At 47.1% G+C, this 18,260-nt stretch overlaps 1 protein-coding gene across 1 annotated transcript in view; it reads left to right on the forward strand.

The window, feature by feature from the left end:
- Positions 1-18,260, forward strand: part of TNS1 (tensin 1) — a 494,447-nt gene that overhangs the window by 448,158 nt on the left and 28,029 nt on the right. Inside the window, exons 24-26 of the mRNA XM_060261061.1 lie at positions 3,416-3,611; positions 8,269-9,140; positions 12,663-12,749. Coding sequence (XP_060117044.1) covers positions 3,416-3,611; positions 8,269-9,140; positions 12,663-12,749 — 1,155 coding nt within the window. The remainder of the gene's footprint in view (positions 1-3,415; positions 3,612-8,268; positions 9,141-12,662; positions 12,750-18,260) is intronic.

Here is an 18,260-nt window from a genome sequence, read left to right on the forward strand (position 1 = left end):
GCTTGCCATTTCTCAAGTACTCCACTAGAGAACCTGATCTGGTACTCAGGTACTCCATCTTGTACTTCACTGGTACTCCACTGATCTGGTACTTGTACAGCACAAGTTGAATATGTTCCATGCGGAGGGTCCCAGTAGGGACCTGTGTGGCCACTTTTTTTTTATCAGTTGGTGTTTCTAGAGCAGTCTCAAGGGCAGCCCTACATAGAGCAGTTTACAGTAATCTAACCTGGCCCTGGAAGTGACAGTTGCATGGGTTACCTTAGCTAGGTCAGGGCAAGATAGGCAAGGGGCCAGTTGCCTGACTTGGCACAGCTGGAAAAACATCAGTCTGGCAACATTTGTGACCGAAGCCTCTATTAACAAGGAGGCATCCAGATTCACACCCAGGCCTCTTGACAGTCAGTGCCAATGATAGGGACACACCATCAAGAGCCGGGAGTCGGCCTTCCAGACCTGTTAGCACCAGGAGGAAGTTTCCAAACTGTACACAAATAACACTGTATGCATATTTGCTGAAACCAGGTGAATATTCTCCTTGGTCAAGGAGACTGGGCTTTTGAACATGGGTTTATTAATTTTTTTTTCTTAAATGTTTGAAATGTAGCCTTCCAACATGGCTCCACAGAACAGTTGGTGACATCAGGCAACACTGTGTTTCCCGCTTGCTCAGGCAAAAGTCAATATTTTGCCCCTATTCAGTCTCTTCCTCTGGAATTTCATAGATGTATTTTTCCTTCCAAACTGTTCACAACCACAAATGATATCATTACAAAGTAGATGTTGATTATATGCGGCTTGCTACGGCTTCCTCTTTTTAAAAAGGATTTCAAAGGGAGGGGCCACAGCTGAATAGCGGAGCAACAGCTTTGCATGTAGGAAGTCCCAGATTCAATCGCCAGCATCTCCAGGTTAAAGGGGGTGGAGGGGGTGGGAAGGAGACCTGGAAAGCTGCTGGCAGTCACAGTGGAAAACACTGCTCTTGATAGGGTTGCCAATCACCAGGTGGGGGCAGGGGATCCCCCGGTTTGGAGACCCTCCCCCCGCTTCAGGGTCATCAGAAAGTGGGAGGGAAATGTCTGCTGGGAACTCTGTTATTCCCTATGGAGATTTATTCCCATAGAAAATCATGGAGAATTGATCCGTGGGTATCTGGGGCTCGGGGGGGGGCTGTTTTTTGGGATAGAGGCACCAAATTTTCAGTACAGCATCTAGTGCCTCTCCCCAAAATACCCCCCCCCCCAAAGTTTCAAAAAGATTGGACCAGGAGGTCCAATTCTATGAGCCCCAAAAGAAGGTGCCCCTATCCTTCATGATTTCCTATGGAAGGAAGGCATTGAAAAGGTGTGCCGTCCCTTTAAATGTGATGGCCAGAACTCCCTTTGGAGTTCAGTTATGCTTGTCACAGCCTTGATCTTGGCTCCACCCCAGCGTCTCCTGGCTCCACCCCCCAAAGTCTCCTGGCTCCACCCCCAAAGTCCCCAGATATTTCTTCAATTGGACTTGGCAACCCCAGTTCTTGATAGACCAATGATTTAACTTCGTATAAAGCAGTTTCATGTGTCCATGTTTATATTTTTTAAGAGCTAACTCACAAGAGATGCACCAACCATACCCTGCCTAGTGCTTTCCATTATTAAGAGTCACTCTGGATTAGGATTTTGACATAAAAGTTGTACCATGATGTCTTCCTTATTTTAAAAAAAGTTCTGTGCGGTCATGTCCTGTGCCGACAGAGATGTGGTTTCTAGTGTTTACATATTAAGGATTGCAACATAGAGGCATCTGCCTATCTAGGATTCCCACTAGGGCGTTCTTTCCATGCTACTTGGAAATGGAAAAACTGGTTTGAAAATCATCTCTGCCCTGGTGGGTTTACAAACTAATTTTAGGCATGATCAAATAAATTGCAAGGGTGGAACAGAGATTAGGACTGTAGAGTCATTTTACAACCATCCTGGGTCTTAATTTAAAATAAACGCTTATACATAATCCAAATGAGGTGGGGAAACCATAATCACAGTAACAGCAGCTGAACCAATCATGTGAGCATTCTGATACGTTGGTATTTTTAATGGGCTTTAATTTGATTTTGTCATTATTATTGAATTTGTTCCAAATGTGCTTTAGGGAAAAACAGTGCACTGTTATACATGCTGTGCCACTTGGAAACAAAGCATTGTATTAATTTGAATCTTTCTATATTCCCGGCTACCAAAAAGAAAAAACATCTTAAGGCCTCTATTTATTAGGGTACTACCTCCATGGAACTTCCATGTATACTCCACTGAACAGATATTTTGGCTTGAAGAATAGATCTTCAACAGCAGCTACTGAAAGAAGGGGAGAGCTGGGAAAGAAGGAGAAATATAAGGAGGGAGTAATAATGGGCGGGATCAGAAACCTAACAAGAGCAAAACAGTTGGTGATCTTGTGACTTCAAGGAAGAAAAAAACAAAACAATTCTTCCTGGACAGAAGAGGAAATAAAAGGGTCACAGCCCTAAAGCCATGTACAGAAATGCCAAGGAGTGCCCCCTTTCCATTTAATGGATAAGGAACCAGTACAAGCTCACTGAGATAACCTACTTCTCAGGGGTATTGTGAGAATAAAATGGAGGAGAGGAGAATGTAAGGTGGCTTGGGTCCCCATTGGGGAGAAAGGTGAGGTACAAATATAAAGATCACCTGTTAGGCTTTTGTGCGAGTCTCAACACTTTTAGCTGTATGCTCAGAGGAGAGCCACCAAGAAATTAAAGGAACACACCACGTGTGAAGAAAAGACTGATGGCACTTTGAATATTCAGTATTGAGATAAGAAAACAGTGGCCAGATTACACGTTGCAGATGTTTTTAAAGCCCCTGTTGTATGGAGAGGAGAGTACTTTGAAAATAGTTTGGGCTGGACAACAGGAAATGTTCTTGAGTTGTCCAGAAAGAGATGCCTGAATTAACTTTGCTTTACTTCGTGGTAGTTCATATGGTCAAATACTTCTTCATGCAGTAACAATGATAGGGAGGATGAAACATGTGACCTGGTACCTCTCCGCATGCACAACCACAGCAGCCTTACTTGGCATTGACTTTTGCACTTAAAGCTTCACAATCGAGCTTCCTAGATTCCCACAAATGACTGAAGCTCCATCCCGTTATGGGCCAGATCATATCAGACATTCTGTAGACAATCCTGTCTCTTTGGTCTACCACATGAGAATATGGTGCCTTGAATCATCCCTCAGACTCATTTACAAGATCAGATAACCTTGGTAAGTGACGTTCAGAAAGAAAAAAATAAGCCCCACGTAAATAAATACGAATGAGTGGTATTAGTTTCAAGAGTAGCCTGGTAACAGATGCTGGCTCCAAAGCCTCAGGTGCCTCAAACATCATCCAGTCTGTTTTCTTCTTCGCTTCAGAGCCCCTGAGTTATGTGGAATCCGTGGCTCGTACAGCAGTAACAGGTGGTAGCAGCAGCACTAACGGGAAGCTCCGGTCATCCCCTACTCCGCAGCATTACGGCACCGAGACACCACTGAGGAATGGGTCCTTTGCCAACTCCTTCACGTCCTCAAGCCCTGTTGCTGCGAGCAGCCCCATGCACAGCACTGATGGGTAAGAAAGGGCAGCTGTAAGTCAATGGGCCCAACAAGCAACTGATTGATGCTGTTGGCTGTGTAAGATTTTGTGATCGTATCAAGTAGTACTGTGGTATTCTGCTTACCTTTTGAAGCCAGTTTGGTGTAGTGGTTAAGTGTGCGGACTCTTATCTGGGAGAACTGGGTTTGATTCCCCACTCCTCCACTTACAGCTGCTGGAATGGCCTTGGGTCAGCCATAGCTCTGGCAGAGGTTGTCCTTGAAAGGGCAGCTGCTGTGAGAGCCCTCTCCAGCCCCACCCACCTCACAGGGTGTCTGTTGTGGGGGAGGAAGGGAAAGGAGATTGTGAGCCGCTCTGAGACTCTGTCCTTGAAAGGGCAGCTGCTGTGAGAGCCCTCTCAGCCCCACCCTCCTCACAGGGTGTCTGTTGTGGGGGAGGAAGGTAAAGGAGATTGTGAGCCACTCTGAGCCTCTGTCCTTGAAAGGGCAGCTGCTGTGAGAGCCCTCTCCAGCCCCACCCACCTCACAGGGTGTCTGTTGTGGGGGAGGAAGGGAAAGGAGATTGTGAGCCGCTCTGAGACTCTGTCCTTGAAAGGGCAGCTGCTGTGAGAGCCCTCTCAGCCCCACCCTCCTCACAGGGTGTCTGTTGTGGGGGAGGAAGGTAAAGGAGATTGTGAGCCACTCTGAGCCTCTGTCCTTGAAAGGGCAGCTGCTGTGAGAGCCCTCTCAGCCCCACCCACCTCACAGGGTGTCTGTTGTGGGGGAGGAAGGGAAAGGAGATTGTGAGCCGCTCTGAGACTCTGTCCTTGAAAGGGCAGCTGCTGTGAGAGCCCTCTCAGCCCCACCCACCTCACAGGGTGTCTGTTGTGGGGGAGGAAGGGAAAGGAGATTGTAGGCCGCTCTGAGCCTCTGTCCTTGAAAGGGCAGCTGCTGTGAGAGTCCTCTCAGCCCCACCCACCTTACAGGGTGTCTGTTGTGGGGGGAGAAGATATAGGAGATTGTAAGCTGCTCTGATTCAGAGAGAAGGGTGGGGTATAAATCTGCAGTCTTTCTTCTTCTTTACTGGATGCATAATGTTGGGGAGGCTATGTAAGCTGTGTGACTATTGTTTGCATTTTGGGCATCTAAAGATAAGGAAAAGATTAGTCCTACAAGTAGACCTTCACAATTGCAAATCTAGTTGCTTTCTTTGTCCTTTTCTGGTGAGCAGCCTTCAGAATTTTACATCTGGTTGCTTTCACTGCGCTTTCCTGTGCTATCCACGGTAAATAGGAATCACAGAGTTGGAAAGAGCCATACAGGTTATCTAGTCCAACCCCCTGCACAATACAGGATCAGCTTACAGCATCCCTGACAAGTGTTTGTCCAGCTGCTGCTTAAAGACTTCTCACCACCTCCCCAGATAGCTGATTCCACTGTTGGACAATTCATACTGTAAAAATGTTTTTCCTTATACCCCTCTGTCCCGCCTGGCCCGGGCGAGGACTGCGCGAGGGGGCCCCCCCTACGCTCACCAGCCGTTCCCCCCCCGGTCGCTGCCCCGAGAGCTTCCCACACCTCCCCAAGCCCCCGCGGCGGCCCCGCCACTCACCTGGGCCGATGGAGCCCCAGCGGCAGCCTGAGCAACGCCCCACAGCCAACGTGCTCGTCTCCAGGTTCCAGGAGTGTGGCCAGAGTGAGACGTCGGGGAGCAGGAGGGAGAAGCCAAGCCCAGCGCCGGGGAAAGAGGAGGAGACCCGCCTGATCCGCGGCGGCGAGAGACGCTGCACCCCAGCACGCTGCAGAGGCCCAGGACGCCCGAGGCACGCCCAGGCAGCCCAGCCCCGGCATGCCTCTCCCGGGTGTCCAGGGCTTTGAAGGGGGGTGGGGTCAGGGAGGGGTGGAACCCAGGAGGCGGGAAGGACTGGGACGGGAGGATAAAAGGGAGGGAGGCAGGAGGTCGGGGAGGAACCTGGCCGGTGCTTATTGAGGCTGCCTCCAGAAAGAGAGAGACAGGAGCCGCTGCACAGCCAGAAGGGGAACGGGGGCCTGTGGTGAAGTAACCTGGCTCCCACCCCTGTTTCTGAGACCTCCGAGGAACACCCTCAGAGTACCCGAGGGGGGCCGCCCGGGATAGAAGGACAACGGCTACACCGGGAGACCGAGAGGGGCGCACGGGGTGCGACACCCTCAATCTCCTCTTCTCCAGACTGAACCTTCCCACATTCCTCAGCCTTTCCTTATAGGCTTGGTCTCCAAGCCCCTGATCATCCTCGACGCTCTCCTGTGAACCCACTCCATTCTGTCCAAACAGGTCAGGAACATTTGTGACTGTAGGCGCACACATCAGGGAAGTTGAAGCCACCCATAATTACCAGGTCATATTGTTTGGATACTCTGTCAAGCTGTTCAAGGAGGGGAGCATCTGTCTCCTCATCCTCGTCAGGAGGGCTGTAGCAGACTCCAACCACAATACTGTTTGTCCTTCCTTCCCTTATCTTCACCCAGATATTTTCCACAGGGCATCTCCCTCCTCCTTCAGCATTACCTGACAAACAAACCTTCTCCTAACACACAATACCACTCTACATCCTCTTTGACCCTCTTTCCCCCCCTTGAACAGCTCATATCCATCCACTACTACATTCCAGTCATGGGAATCATCCCACCAAGTCTGCTTACTAAGTCATATCCCTCTGTCTGCTTTAGAAGATCAGGCTCTTCCTTTGTATTGCCCACGTTTTGGGCATTGGTGTGCATAGACACCTGAAGTCCCACATCTTTGGCTCCATTAGACCCTTCCCTCCATGGTAGGCTTCTGTTGTTTGCTCTCTTTCATTTAAATCCCTCTACTGGTCATCTCCTTTCCCTTGTGGTGTCAGTTTAAAGCTGTCTTGATGAATCTCCCCAAGTTTCTGCCAAACACATTCTTCCCTGACCTTGGCAGATGAATCCCATTGCGTGCTAGCGGATTGTTATCCAGAAAACCTGTCTTGTGGTCTCAAAATCCAGATAACTCCTGCTGGCACCACCGACAAAGCCAGTGGTTCATCTCCACTATCGTCTTCTCCCTTAGTATTCCCCTTCCTACGACAGGAAGGATCAAACAGAACACCACCTGTGCCCCCATTCCCTGCAACTTCCTCCAAGAGTTTCATAGCCAGTCAGCCTTAATGTTTTTGATAGTGTTCAAGGCCATGTTGTTGGTTCCCACATGGACCATCACGGATGGGTAATGCTCAGTAGGTTTGATGAGTTTTGGGATCCTGTTGATAATATCTTTAATTTTCGTCCCTGGCAAGCAACACACCTCTCGGACCCGGGGGTCAAGCTTGGACACATGACGTTCCATACCCCTCAGCAGGGAGTCACCTATGACCAATAGCTTCCTTTTCCTTCCTGTGCCATTTCTTCATGTCTCGCTGTCCACCTCTCTCTCCCTCTTCCTTGTGTTTGTGATACTTCCTGTGGCAATGTTTCCATCTCTGCCTCCACCACAAAGGCCTGGAATCGATTCCTTATTTCTAAAGGAACTGAGCGCCATCTCACTCAGTTTTGGAAAAGCAGAATTAACACTCACCTTGCCAGAAGTTCTGTCCCAGCTCTTCCCACCAGCCCAGGTGACTCACATAGACTTTAAAGGGCTTTAGTTAAACTGTTGCTCAGTAGTGTTGCATATAATAAATCAGTTACCTCGAACAGTGTATGCTATCATAAATTAGGTAGCATTAATATTTTTCTTACTCATCTAATTTTCACTCTTCCTCAGAATAGTACTTTTATTTGATCCTGTTCTGCATTGCCACACTGCGTTTAGACACCAGTCCAGCATAGAGCAATCTTACAATGGATTACATTAAATGTTACCAGCCAAAGTACCTTTTCTTAATAGGTTTATGGATGGAGGTAAATGCTGATATACTTGACAGCATCATGATGTCCACCTTTGAACTTTTGTCCAGACACAAAAGTCACATTCCTGGCTTACTGAGAAATATTTTACCCTTCACATTGTTTACTTTTATAGAGTTAAATGCTGGAATGCAAATTGAGAAGTTTTCAGAAGTCAGAACAACCGCCTTATATGATATAACTCAAGTCCTCTCAACATTTATTTCAAGTGGTTATGAACATAAAGTGTACATTCTTAGGAGCAAATAGATACAGTCACTTACCTAAGTAGAGATCAAACACAGAAGTCTGCATATAGCCCTTAATAGTTTTAAGCTCACTACAACTTGGGACTCATTGGAGAATTTGTGGGAACCAAAAACGTTAAGAGCCAGTTTGGTGTAGTGGTTAAGTACGTGGACTCTTATCTGGGAGAACCGGGTTTGATTCCCCACTCCTCCACCTGCACCTGCTGGAATGGCCTTGAGTTAGCCATAGCTCTGGCAGAGGTTGTCCTTGAAAGGGCAGCTGCTGTGAGAGCCCTCTTAGCTCCACCCACCTCACAGGGTGTCTGTTGTGGGGGGAGAAGATATAGGAGATTGTAAGCTGCTCTGAGTCTCTGATTCAGAGAGAAGGGCGGGGTATAAATCTGCAGTCTTCTTCTTCTTCTTCTAAGTATCAGTTTGAGATAGATGTGTTCTGCTGTGATGGAGTCTGACAAGTACTGTTCTCTCCAGTTGTACATAATACTGTACAGGGATACCTTGCTAATAAATTCTCACCTCTTCCATTCCTTCTTTCAGGATCTCTGTATGTAGCTACCCTTCAGAGAATAGTACTCATTGCATGGTCACACATCAGCCCTCAGCTGAGTCTAGCTTCCAGTCCACCAACCTTTCTCAGGCACCATCAGTGCACAGCAGCTACCAAAATACCTCTTCTTCAGGTCAGGTCCTCCCAGTCTACATGAGTGCTGACTTTCCTGAAGGTCGAGCCAGCTCTCAACAAGATAGCTATGCAAGGCCTCAAACCCAAGTCAGTGTGGTGGGAGTCACACATGGAAGCCCCCAATCACTCCATAGAACGGTAGCCACAAATACTCCACCAAGCCCAAGTTTTGGGCAAAGAGCTGTTAACACCAACATGGTGGCTACCCCTGGAAGCCCAAGTATGAACAGGCAGTTAATGGGTACCCATAGCAACCTTGTTGCAACACCGGGGAGCCCAGGCCTTACTCGGCACCAGCCTGTAATAGGAGGCACCACATCTACAGTCTCTGGGAGTCCCAGCTTAGATCAACACATTATATATGGGTACCCAACCCCAGAGGAGAAGCGCCCAACATTGTCCCGCCAAAGCAGTGCCTCAGGTTTCCAGGCCCCCTCCACCCCATCTTTCCCTGTCTCTCCAGCCTACTACCATGGAATTAGCAGCCCACACTCCTCTTCCCCTGATTCAGCAATATACAGGCAGGGCAGCCCCACCCCACCTCAACCAGTGCTCCCAGAGAAGAGAAGGATGTCATCAGGGGATCGGTCAAACAGCCTGCCGAACTATGCTACAGTGAATGGCAAGACCTCTTCACCCATCTCCAGTGGCATGTCAAGTCCGAGCAGTGGGAGCAGCATGGCCTTTCATCACACTCTGCCAGATTTCTCCAAATTCTCAATGCCAGGTAAAACCTCACTTGATACAACCTTTCATTTGCATAGAAGTGATTTATAATGATACTTTTTTAGCACAGGGGATGGAGGGTGTACCATCATTCTGCCTGACTGGTGAGGCTTTGATCATTATGAAGGATTTCCCGATATTACCAAGTAATCCAACTTTCTATATATGTGTTTTGCTAAATCTGCCTTGAGTCTTCTAGCCCACTGACTGCTCTGGAAAAAGACTTGCACATATGGTATTTTGGGGCGTATCCACACATCAGGGACAAATTCCGTTTGTACTGGGCTAGAAAAGTTCACACTAATTTGTTTGTGGTGGAAGAAATCACGGTGTTAGACAATATGAAAATGTTTAGAGTTTGAAAACACACTCAGACACGAATACATCTTTCTTTCACGCAGATTCCCCCCTCCCCTTTGGCATATTGAATACCTCAGAGCAATGTAATTGCTTCACAGAGCTTTTAAAAATTTGAAACTGTTTGTCATCTAAGATAGACAACTAATATATTTATAAACCTTCATGACTATTAAACAAAAACATCTCAAATTAATCATGTTTAGCATTATTGTATCTTAGGGATATTTGTCTACCCCACAAGTATTTCTCACTGAGAGCTAAATATTCCTTGGGTTATCAGGAAAGATCATCGAGTTGTCATGAAGGGCTGGATCCGGAGCATTTCAAAATGTTTCCTTTGAGAAGTATTTTCTTAATAAACTCATGGGATATTTTTAACCCCAATATGTTAAATGGACTTGGGGTAAAAATGTACTTCAGTAGCTAAATGCCTAGTTATCTAAAGTTTATTTGGACTGCAGGTGTTTTGTTTGCTTACAGAAATTGAACTGTAAGCGGAATCTGGCTGTTCCTTGGTGATATTGTTGTGTTTTAACAGTTTATTAACAACACATGGTTACAATATTTAATTATCTTTTTCTTATACTAAACCATATGATATTTCACCCCCCCTCCCTCCAATATTGACTTCCCCGAAGTTATAAATTTGCATTTAATTCTAAAGGTACCACTAATCTATCAGAATATAATACTTTTGGTTAATACTAAAAAATTGTCCCATGTCTTTTTACGTTCCACTCTTTCTCCATATATCCTTTGAATTTCTTCCACTCCTTTTTGAATAAATCTAAGTCATAGTTTCTTAAAGTTTTAGTTAATTTGTCCATCTCGCTCCACGATAAAGCTTTTATTTATTTATTTATGATTTGTATCCCGCCCTTCTCACGAGTGGCTCAGGGCGGCTCCCAACAATTAGTCAAACATAAAATTAAACAATATTTAAATATATAAACAGTTAAACATTTAAAACAGTTAAAACCTTAAAACCTAATAAAGTATAAATAACAAAACCTTAAAAACCAGTAAACATTCCAAAATATATATATATAAAACAGGAGTCTGGCAAGCTACATTGAGTTCTCATCTCAGCTAGGTGTAGGCTAGCCGGAAGGGGGTCGTCTTACAGGCCCTGCGGAACTGAACATGGTCCCACAGGGCCCTCACCTCCTCCGGCACAATCCAATCCAATCCCATTTCTCTGGCATTGTTCCTTGCTTCCAAAGCTGCGCCTTCCTTGGTGATATTGTTTACTTCTATACAGGTGACAGTAACAATTTTTCTGTGAATTCTGCCAACAAGAATGCATGCAGGGCAGGAAATTTATGTCAAACTTAGGCAGCTAGAGAAAGTTGGATTGTACTATAAATGTCGTAAATCAATAAATGTATCCTACGTGCACCTCTTTCCTGGTACACCAAGCTTGCCCCATTCTTGCTTATTCTGCTCCAGAACTAAGATAATGTGATTGAATATATCTCTCACTGTAAATATGCGTGTTTACGCCTTCAGCTATATTTCTGGGATTCTGAAATTTTATCAGGATTTCAGGCCACTTTCAGAGGCAGTAAACCTCTGAATACCAGTGTTAGAAGGCAATGTCAGGAGATGGTCTTGGTCTCTGTGCTGTGTTTTGGCTCTCTGGTGTCACTGGATGGCCACTGTGTGAGACACAACGGTGGACTAGATGGGCAACTGATCTCATCCAGCAGGGCTGTTCTTATATTTAGACCATATAGTTGGAGAACAATAGAATGCCAGTGTCACGCCCCTGCTGGCCCCCGCCACACCACACCATGACTGCTGCTCGCTTACTGACCTGGTTTGGGCCGGGGCCCGGCTAGGCATCCCAGAGGTCTCAGAATGTGGGACAACAGAGTCGGGTTACCTCACCCACTTATACTTGTGTCCTCCCCGGCTGTGCTGGGGCTCCACTCTCTCTCTGTCTCAGCAGCCAGTTTCTCGCAGCAGCCAGCTTCTTCCCTGACCTCTTAGCCTTGCAGCCTTTTATCCCTCCCCCGATCCCCTCCCTGCTACCCAGGTCCCACCCACGAGTAGCTCCATCCCCGCTTATAAGCAAGGTCTTCCGGTGGCAGGCGTGCGGATGGGGGTGTTGAGGTTGCTTCCGGGCATGGCGGCACCAGCTGCTGCGGCTTGGGGCTCCTGCCTTCCCCACCCTCTCGGCCGGGCGGCATTCCCGCTCTCTCCCTCCCCAAGCTGCGGCCGCGGCTCAGTCACCTTGCCCGGACCTGGGGGCGGGCCCGTCTGTTCTTGACTCCAATTGGCGTCTTGGAGGGGCGGACTGCGTTGGGCGTCGGGGGGGGGGCATGGCAGCAGCATGATCGGCTGCTCTCCACTCCCGCCTCCCACCCACTGATGCAATTACAGCACACCATGCCCCCACCAGCCGCAACACGGCGTGCTTCTTATCCTTTTTCTTCTAAGAATGTGCTGGAGAACACTTCTCCCCCCTCCTTTCCGGAACCGGAAGGGAGGGGGAGCCAAGCCTTCTCCAGCACATTTTTAGAAGAGAAAAGATAAGAAGCATGCCATGTTGCAGCTGGTGGGGGCGCGGCATGCTGTGATTGCGCCAGGTGGGGGGTGCGGGAGCAGAAGGGCCCAGGCACAGCTGATTGTGCCGGGTGGGGTGGGGAAGGTGGGAGTGGAGGGACAGCCGATCGTGCCGGAAGGGAGGGAGGTACCCCTGTGGGAGCCGGCGCCCTAGGTCATTGCCTGATTCGCTGACTCCCATGCTCCTGCCCTGTTTATATCCTGCCCTATACTCTAAATCTCAGAGTCTCAGAGCAGACACAATCTTCTTTACCTCCCCCCCTCCACACAACAGACACTCTGTGAGGTAGGTGAGGCTGAGAGAGCTCTCACAGCAGCTGCCCTTTCAAGGACAACTCCTTCAAGAGCTATGGCTGACCCAAGGCCATCCCAGCAGCTGCAAGTGGAGGAGTGGGGGAATCAAACCCGGTTCTCCCAGATAAGCATCCACGCACTTAACCACTACACCAAACTAGAGGACAACAATGATTTGGAAATCTTACTTCAAATCTCCTTCATTGATTGATTTGGAATAAAAGTATGCCATCTTGGGGGTATCCTGTGAGATAAAACCCTTGCCTGATTATCTCTTGTTTGTTTCTTCCATGTCTCTTAGACAGCAGCCCTGAGACTCGAGCTAATGTGAAATTTGTCCAGGATACCTCCAAGTACTGGTATAAACCAGAGATCTCCAGAGAGCAAGGTGAGTTTCTGTCTTCGCAGAAAAGGGTAATTCAGTGAACTGTTCTTGAAAAACAACAGTTCAGCTTTAGATGCTATGGATGAAGACAATCACGAAAACAGCTAATTCTACCAGAATATTATGGCAGATTAATGGCAGATTGTGGGCTTCAGTTGTGGACAATGGTTTTGCAGTATCTATTGCATACTACTGATAGATCCAAATAGACAGCCGTGTTGGTCTGAAGCAGTAGAACAAAATAGGAGTCGGTTGCGCCTTTAAGGCCAACTTAGTTTTATTCAGAACGTAAGCTTCCGTGTGCATGCACACTTCTTCAGACGAGGAATGAGGTACAGTAAGCAGAGCCACATATAGCTGGTGGGGTTTGGAATGCCAAGTGGTATTAACTTGTTTAACTTGGCATTCCAAACCCCACAAGCTATATGTAGCTCTGCTTACTGTACCTCATTCCTCGTCTGAAGAAGCGCGCATGCACACGAAAGCGTACGTTCTGAATAAAACTATGTTGCTCAATGAAATTGCTGAGCAGTCGAGTTAGAACGGATAAAAGGAGGTACTTCTTCACCCAAAGGGTGATTAACGTGTGGAATTCACTGCCACAGGAGGTGGTGGCGGCTACAAGCATAGCCAGCTTCAAGAGGGGGTTAGATAAAAATAGGGAGCAGTGCTCCATCAGTGGCTATTAGCCACAGTGTGTATATATATGTTATATATATATATATTTGGCCACTGTGTGATACAGAGTGTTGGACTGGATGGGCCATTGGCCTGCTCCAACATGGCTTCTCTTATGTTCTTATGTGACACAGAGTGTTGGACTGGATGGGCCGTTGGCCTAATCCAACATGGCTTCTCTTATGTGACACAGAGTGTTGGACTGGATGGGCCATTGGCCTGATCCAACATGGCTTCTCTTATGTTCTTATGTGACACAGAGTGTTGGACTGGATGGGCCATTGGCCTGCTCCAACATGGCTTCTCTTATGTGACACAGAGTGTTGGACTGGATGGGCCATTGGCCTGATCCAACAGGGCTTCTCTTATGTGACACAGAGTGTTGGACTGGATGGGCCATTGGCCTGATCCAACAGGGCTTCTCTTATGTTCTTATGTGACACAGAGTGTTGGACTGGATGGGCCATTGGCCTGCTCCAACATGGCTTCTCTTATGTGACACAGAGTGTTGGACTGGATGGGCCATTGGCCTGATCCAACAGGGCTTCTCTTATGTGACACAGAGTGTTGGACTGGATGGGCCATTGGCCTGATCCAACATGGCTTCTCTTACGCTCTTATGTTCTTATGGTCTTAAAGGTGCAATCGACTCCTATTTTATACTACTGATAAGCATTTTATTGCACATCTGCCCCTGATATGTGATTGAAACTTCCATAACCATGGTTTATTGATTTAATTTAGCGCATTTATAATTCACCTTTCTCAAAGAGGCTCAGAATGCACATACAGTGAGACCAAGCTATTCCAGGGTGAGAAAGTTCACTGCAGTGTATTATCATCATTCACCCTTTTCCATACAGGGCTCAAGGTGGCGAATCGCATTTCAGTTCAAAACATTCAGTAAAAACATATACAATCAAATTAGCAGCTAAAACAATAACGGTTTAAGATGGTGCCGAAAGGCAAATTATATCTTTAACCCTGCGGGGAGAGGGAAAATGGAGAAAGCCAGGCTCAGTGGAAAACCATTGCTGTCCTCAACTGTAGCAGGAAATAACGAGGCGCACACTTACTGATTAAAAACGAGGTATTTTTACTGTTTGGCACCAATAACAAGGTTCGTTTGAGCATCAAGGCTCCCCAAAATAATGAACCCCGCACACTTCTCAGCCCATCAGCTTTAAGCAAAAGCGAGCCTGCATCCTGCCCCCTTACACGTTATCTGATTCACTTCCCCCCTCCCCTTTTCTCCCTGGTAGTTCTCCAGTGTGTCTGCTTATGTTTATTCAACAAGGAGTTTCCTGTTATCAATACACATTTGTCTCACACCCATTTGGGCTGCCTGGCTTTAACAGTTAGCAAAAGCTCCTCCCAACAGACACTCTAAATGTTGCATCAGACATTCTCTTTTGAAGGCGCAAAACCATATTTTCATTTATTATTATTATAGGGGTGTTCATAATTATTCAGGGGTCTCCCCTTCACAACCATAGGCCTGGCATAGCATCTCTGTCTTACAGGCCCTGTAGAACTGCAATAAGTCCCGTAGGGCATAGATGTCATTTGGCAGAAAGTTCCATCAGGCTTGTGCCAGGGGTGAAAAGGGCCTGGCTACGCTTGAGGACAGCTGGATGTCTTTCAAGCCAGGAATCACGAGAAGATTTTTCTCCCCAGGGCGCAATGCTCTTCTGAATGTACACCAGGAGAGGCAGTCCTGGAGATATAGGCCTTAAAGGTTAGTACTAGAAGTTTCAACCTGATCTGGTATTCAATCTGGAGCCAGTGCGGCTTGCAGTGCACCAGTTGGATATGAGTTATCATTGGGGTTCCAGTCAGAACCCAGGCTGTTGTCTGTATGGCATTATTAGAGGGCAGAATCCCCTTCCCTTTGTCCTCTAGAAATTACTGCAAGTAACAAGACTAATCTTTTGGCCATCAAATTCACTGGCAACCTAATGCAGGCTCTGGATTTGGTCTGCGTTGGATCCCTAGGCCCCAGTGGCTGGCACATTGATTTCCATTCCTCTGTCAGAAAAGTATTACTTTTCATTCTATTTTTAGATGCTTTCTGTGCATTTAAAAATATCCTGTCAGTCTTCTGTAGACCAAATAGTCTCGATTCTTTCAACTGTTTTCTCATAGTGCTTGCATTCTAAAAGCTTGACCTTCGTTGGTTAACTCCTCTGAGCCTTAACTGGTTTGACAGCAGTAAAAACAGAGTACAGTTTAGTAGCTTAATCTTTTGAAGAACAGATCCTTTAAACTGTAGGCTACTGTACTGGGTTCATCAGTGGCAAGTTCTGGCCATTGGCTATTTAAAGTCACGATAAGGCTATTTTGGTAGTATCTGATCCTGGACTAGACTATTAAAAATATGCTTTAAGTTTTGTTTTAATTACTTTGGTCTTCTTTGTGGAGAAAAACAGCTTCCGTATTTTTCGCACCATAAGGCGCTCCGGACGATAGGACGCACCTTCCTCCTGGGGGGCGATCCGTTGCCTCCGATCCCGGCGCTTCCTCCGTGCCTGCCTGCCTGGCTCCAGCTCTGATGCTTACAGCAAGCGCTAGGATCGCTCCCTCTGCCCTCCGATCCCGGCGCTTGCTGTAAGCATCAGAGCTGAAGCCAGGCAGGCAGGCAATGGAGGAGGCACCCGCTCCCTCCGCAAACCCAGCGCTTTGCGAGCGCCGGCTGTGGAGGGGGCAGCGTGCTACCTCCGTGCCTTTCTGCCTGGCTTCAGCTCTGACGCTTACAGCAAGCGCTGGGATCGGAGGGCAGAGGGAGCGATCCTGGCACTTGCTGTAAGCGTCAGAGCTGGAGCCAGGCAGGCAGGCGCAGGGGAAGCGCCGGGATCAGAGGCGGAGGCAGCGGATCGCCCCCCCCCCCCAGGAAGGTAGGTACCGGTACCTTCGCTCCATAAGACACACATACTTTTCCCCCCACTTTTTTTTTGGGGGGGGGAAGTGCGTCTTATGGTGCGAAAAATACGGTATATTTTTGCGGTATATTAAATAATAAATAGAGAGATCAAGTGGATAACTTCATTTTTAGCAGGGAAAGCACTCTATCTAGAGCAGTGTGAAATTTCAAGCATTCTGATGCTTTTATCGTCCTCTCATCCTAGGACTATACAGTTTATTGTCTTGTACACGCTACTCCTTCCTCCTTACCCACTTCCTAGGAGATGCAGTGCAGCCTCACTACTGAAATGTTATATTGGGGGAATCCACAACAGATACAAAGCGAAGCAAAATATTTCTTGTATAAGGCCAAGGACTGTTACAGTACAAAATAGAATGTGGAAGATCCCCTGGGACCAAAGCTTCACAAATACATAGATGAGCAGAAGTTGGTGTTTTGTATAGTGACCTGTTAAAATGGCAGAAGGCATACTTTGCACAAATATTAGATCCATTCTAAAACTGGGGGAAATAATGCTAGACAGTTAAGAAGCTCCTTTAAAACAATCTGAACCAGGGAGAAAATCTAGAGTGAGAGACTGAACATGAGCCAACAGTGTGATGTGGCGGCTAAAAAGGCAAATGCAATTTTTGGGCTGTACCAACAGAAGTATAGTGTCCAGATCACGTGAAGTGATGGTATCACTTTACCTTGCTCTGGTAAGACCTCACCTGGAGTATTGTGTTCAGTTTTGGGCACCACATTTTAAGAAGGATATAGACAAGCTGGAACGGGTCTAGAGGAGGGCAACAAAGGTGGTGAGGGCTCTGGAGACCAAGTCCTATGAAGAAAGGTTGAAGGAGCTGGGCATGTTTAGCCTGGAGAGGAGGCTATCTCTTGAAGGGCTGTCATATAAAGAAAGGTGTGGAATTGTTTTCTGGGGCCCCAGAAGGTAGGACTAGAACCAGTGGGTTGAAATTAAATCAAAAGAGTTTCCGGCTCAACATTAGGAAGAACTTCCTGACCATTAGAGCAGTTCCTCAGTGGAACAGGCTTCATTGGGAGGTGGTGGGCTCTCCTTCCTTGGAGGTTTTTAAACAGAAGCTAGATGGCCATCTGACAGCAATGAAGATCTTGTGAATTTAGTGGGAGGTATTTGTGAATTTCCTGCATTGTGCAGGGGGTTGGACTAGATGACTCTGGAGGTCCCTTCCAACTCTATGATTCTATGAAAGTTAAAAAAAACAACAGCGCCTGTGTCAAAGGCTCTGGGTCCAAGATGTTAGAGATACCAAATATCTGGCTATAGAGCATATGCAATCTCCTGCAGAAATCTCTGCAGTAACTTCACAGTTCAGAGCTCTCTGTTGATATGTGGAATGTGTATAGAGCTGAAGTTTAAGCTGTTAATTTAAGTAAGCGGGAAAGAGTGGCACTTACCATGAATGTACATGGATTGTGCTGTATTAAAACACTTCTTTAAAGTCACATGAGCTATTTTCTACATTAGGGTTTGTAGAATCTTTCGGGATCAAGTGCCGTGTTCTACTGGAGAAAGTTTTCCTTCCAGATGTTTCGTTCTCAGCTGCGGAGAACATCCTCAGTGGCGTTGCAGCCGGAGCAGGCGCTCAGACCTTCTTGGTCTTAGACTCAATGCACAGCAGCCAAGAAGGTCTGAGCGCCTGCTCCGGCTGCAACGCCACTGAGGATGTTCTCCGCAGCTGAGAACGAAACGTCTGGAAGGAAAACTTTCTCCAGTAGAACACGGCACTTGATCCCGAAAGATTCTACAAACCCTAATGATGTTACCAGCCGTGAAATCTTTGATATTTTCTACATTGGTTTACATCTATGTAAATATAATGACCCGCAGGGCTTTTTTTGAGCCAGAGCACACAGGAACGCAGTTCCAACTGGCTCGGCATCAGGGAGCG

This window comes from Heteronotia binoei, chromosome 21 (assembly GCF_032191835.1).
Source record: "Heteronotia binoei isolate CCM8104 ecotype False Entrance Well chromosome 21, APGP_CSIRO_Hbin_v1, whole genome shotgun sequence".
Lineage (NCBI taxonomy): Eukaryota > Metazoa > Chordata > Lepidosauria > Squamata > Gekkonidae > Heteronotia > Heteronotia binoei.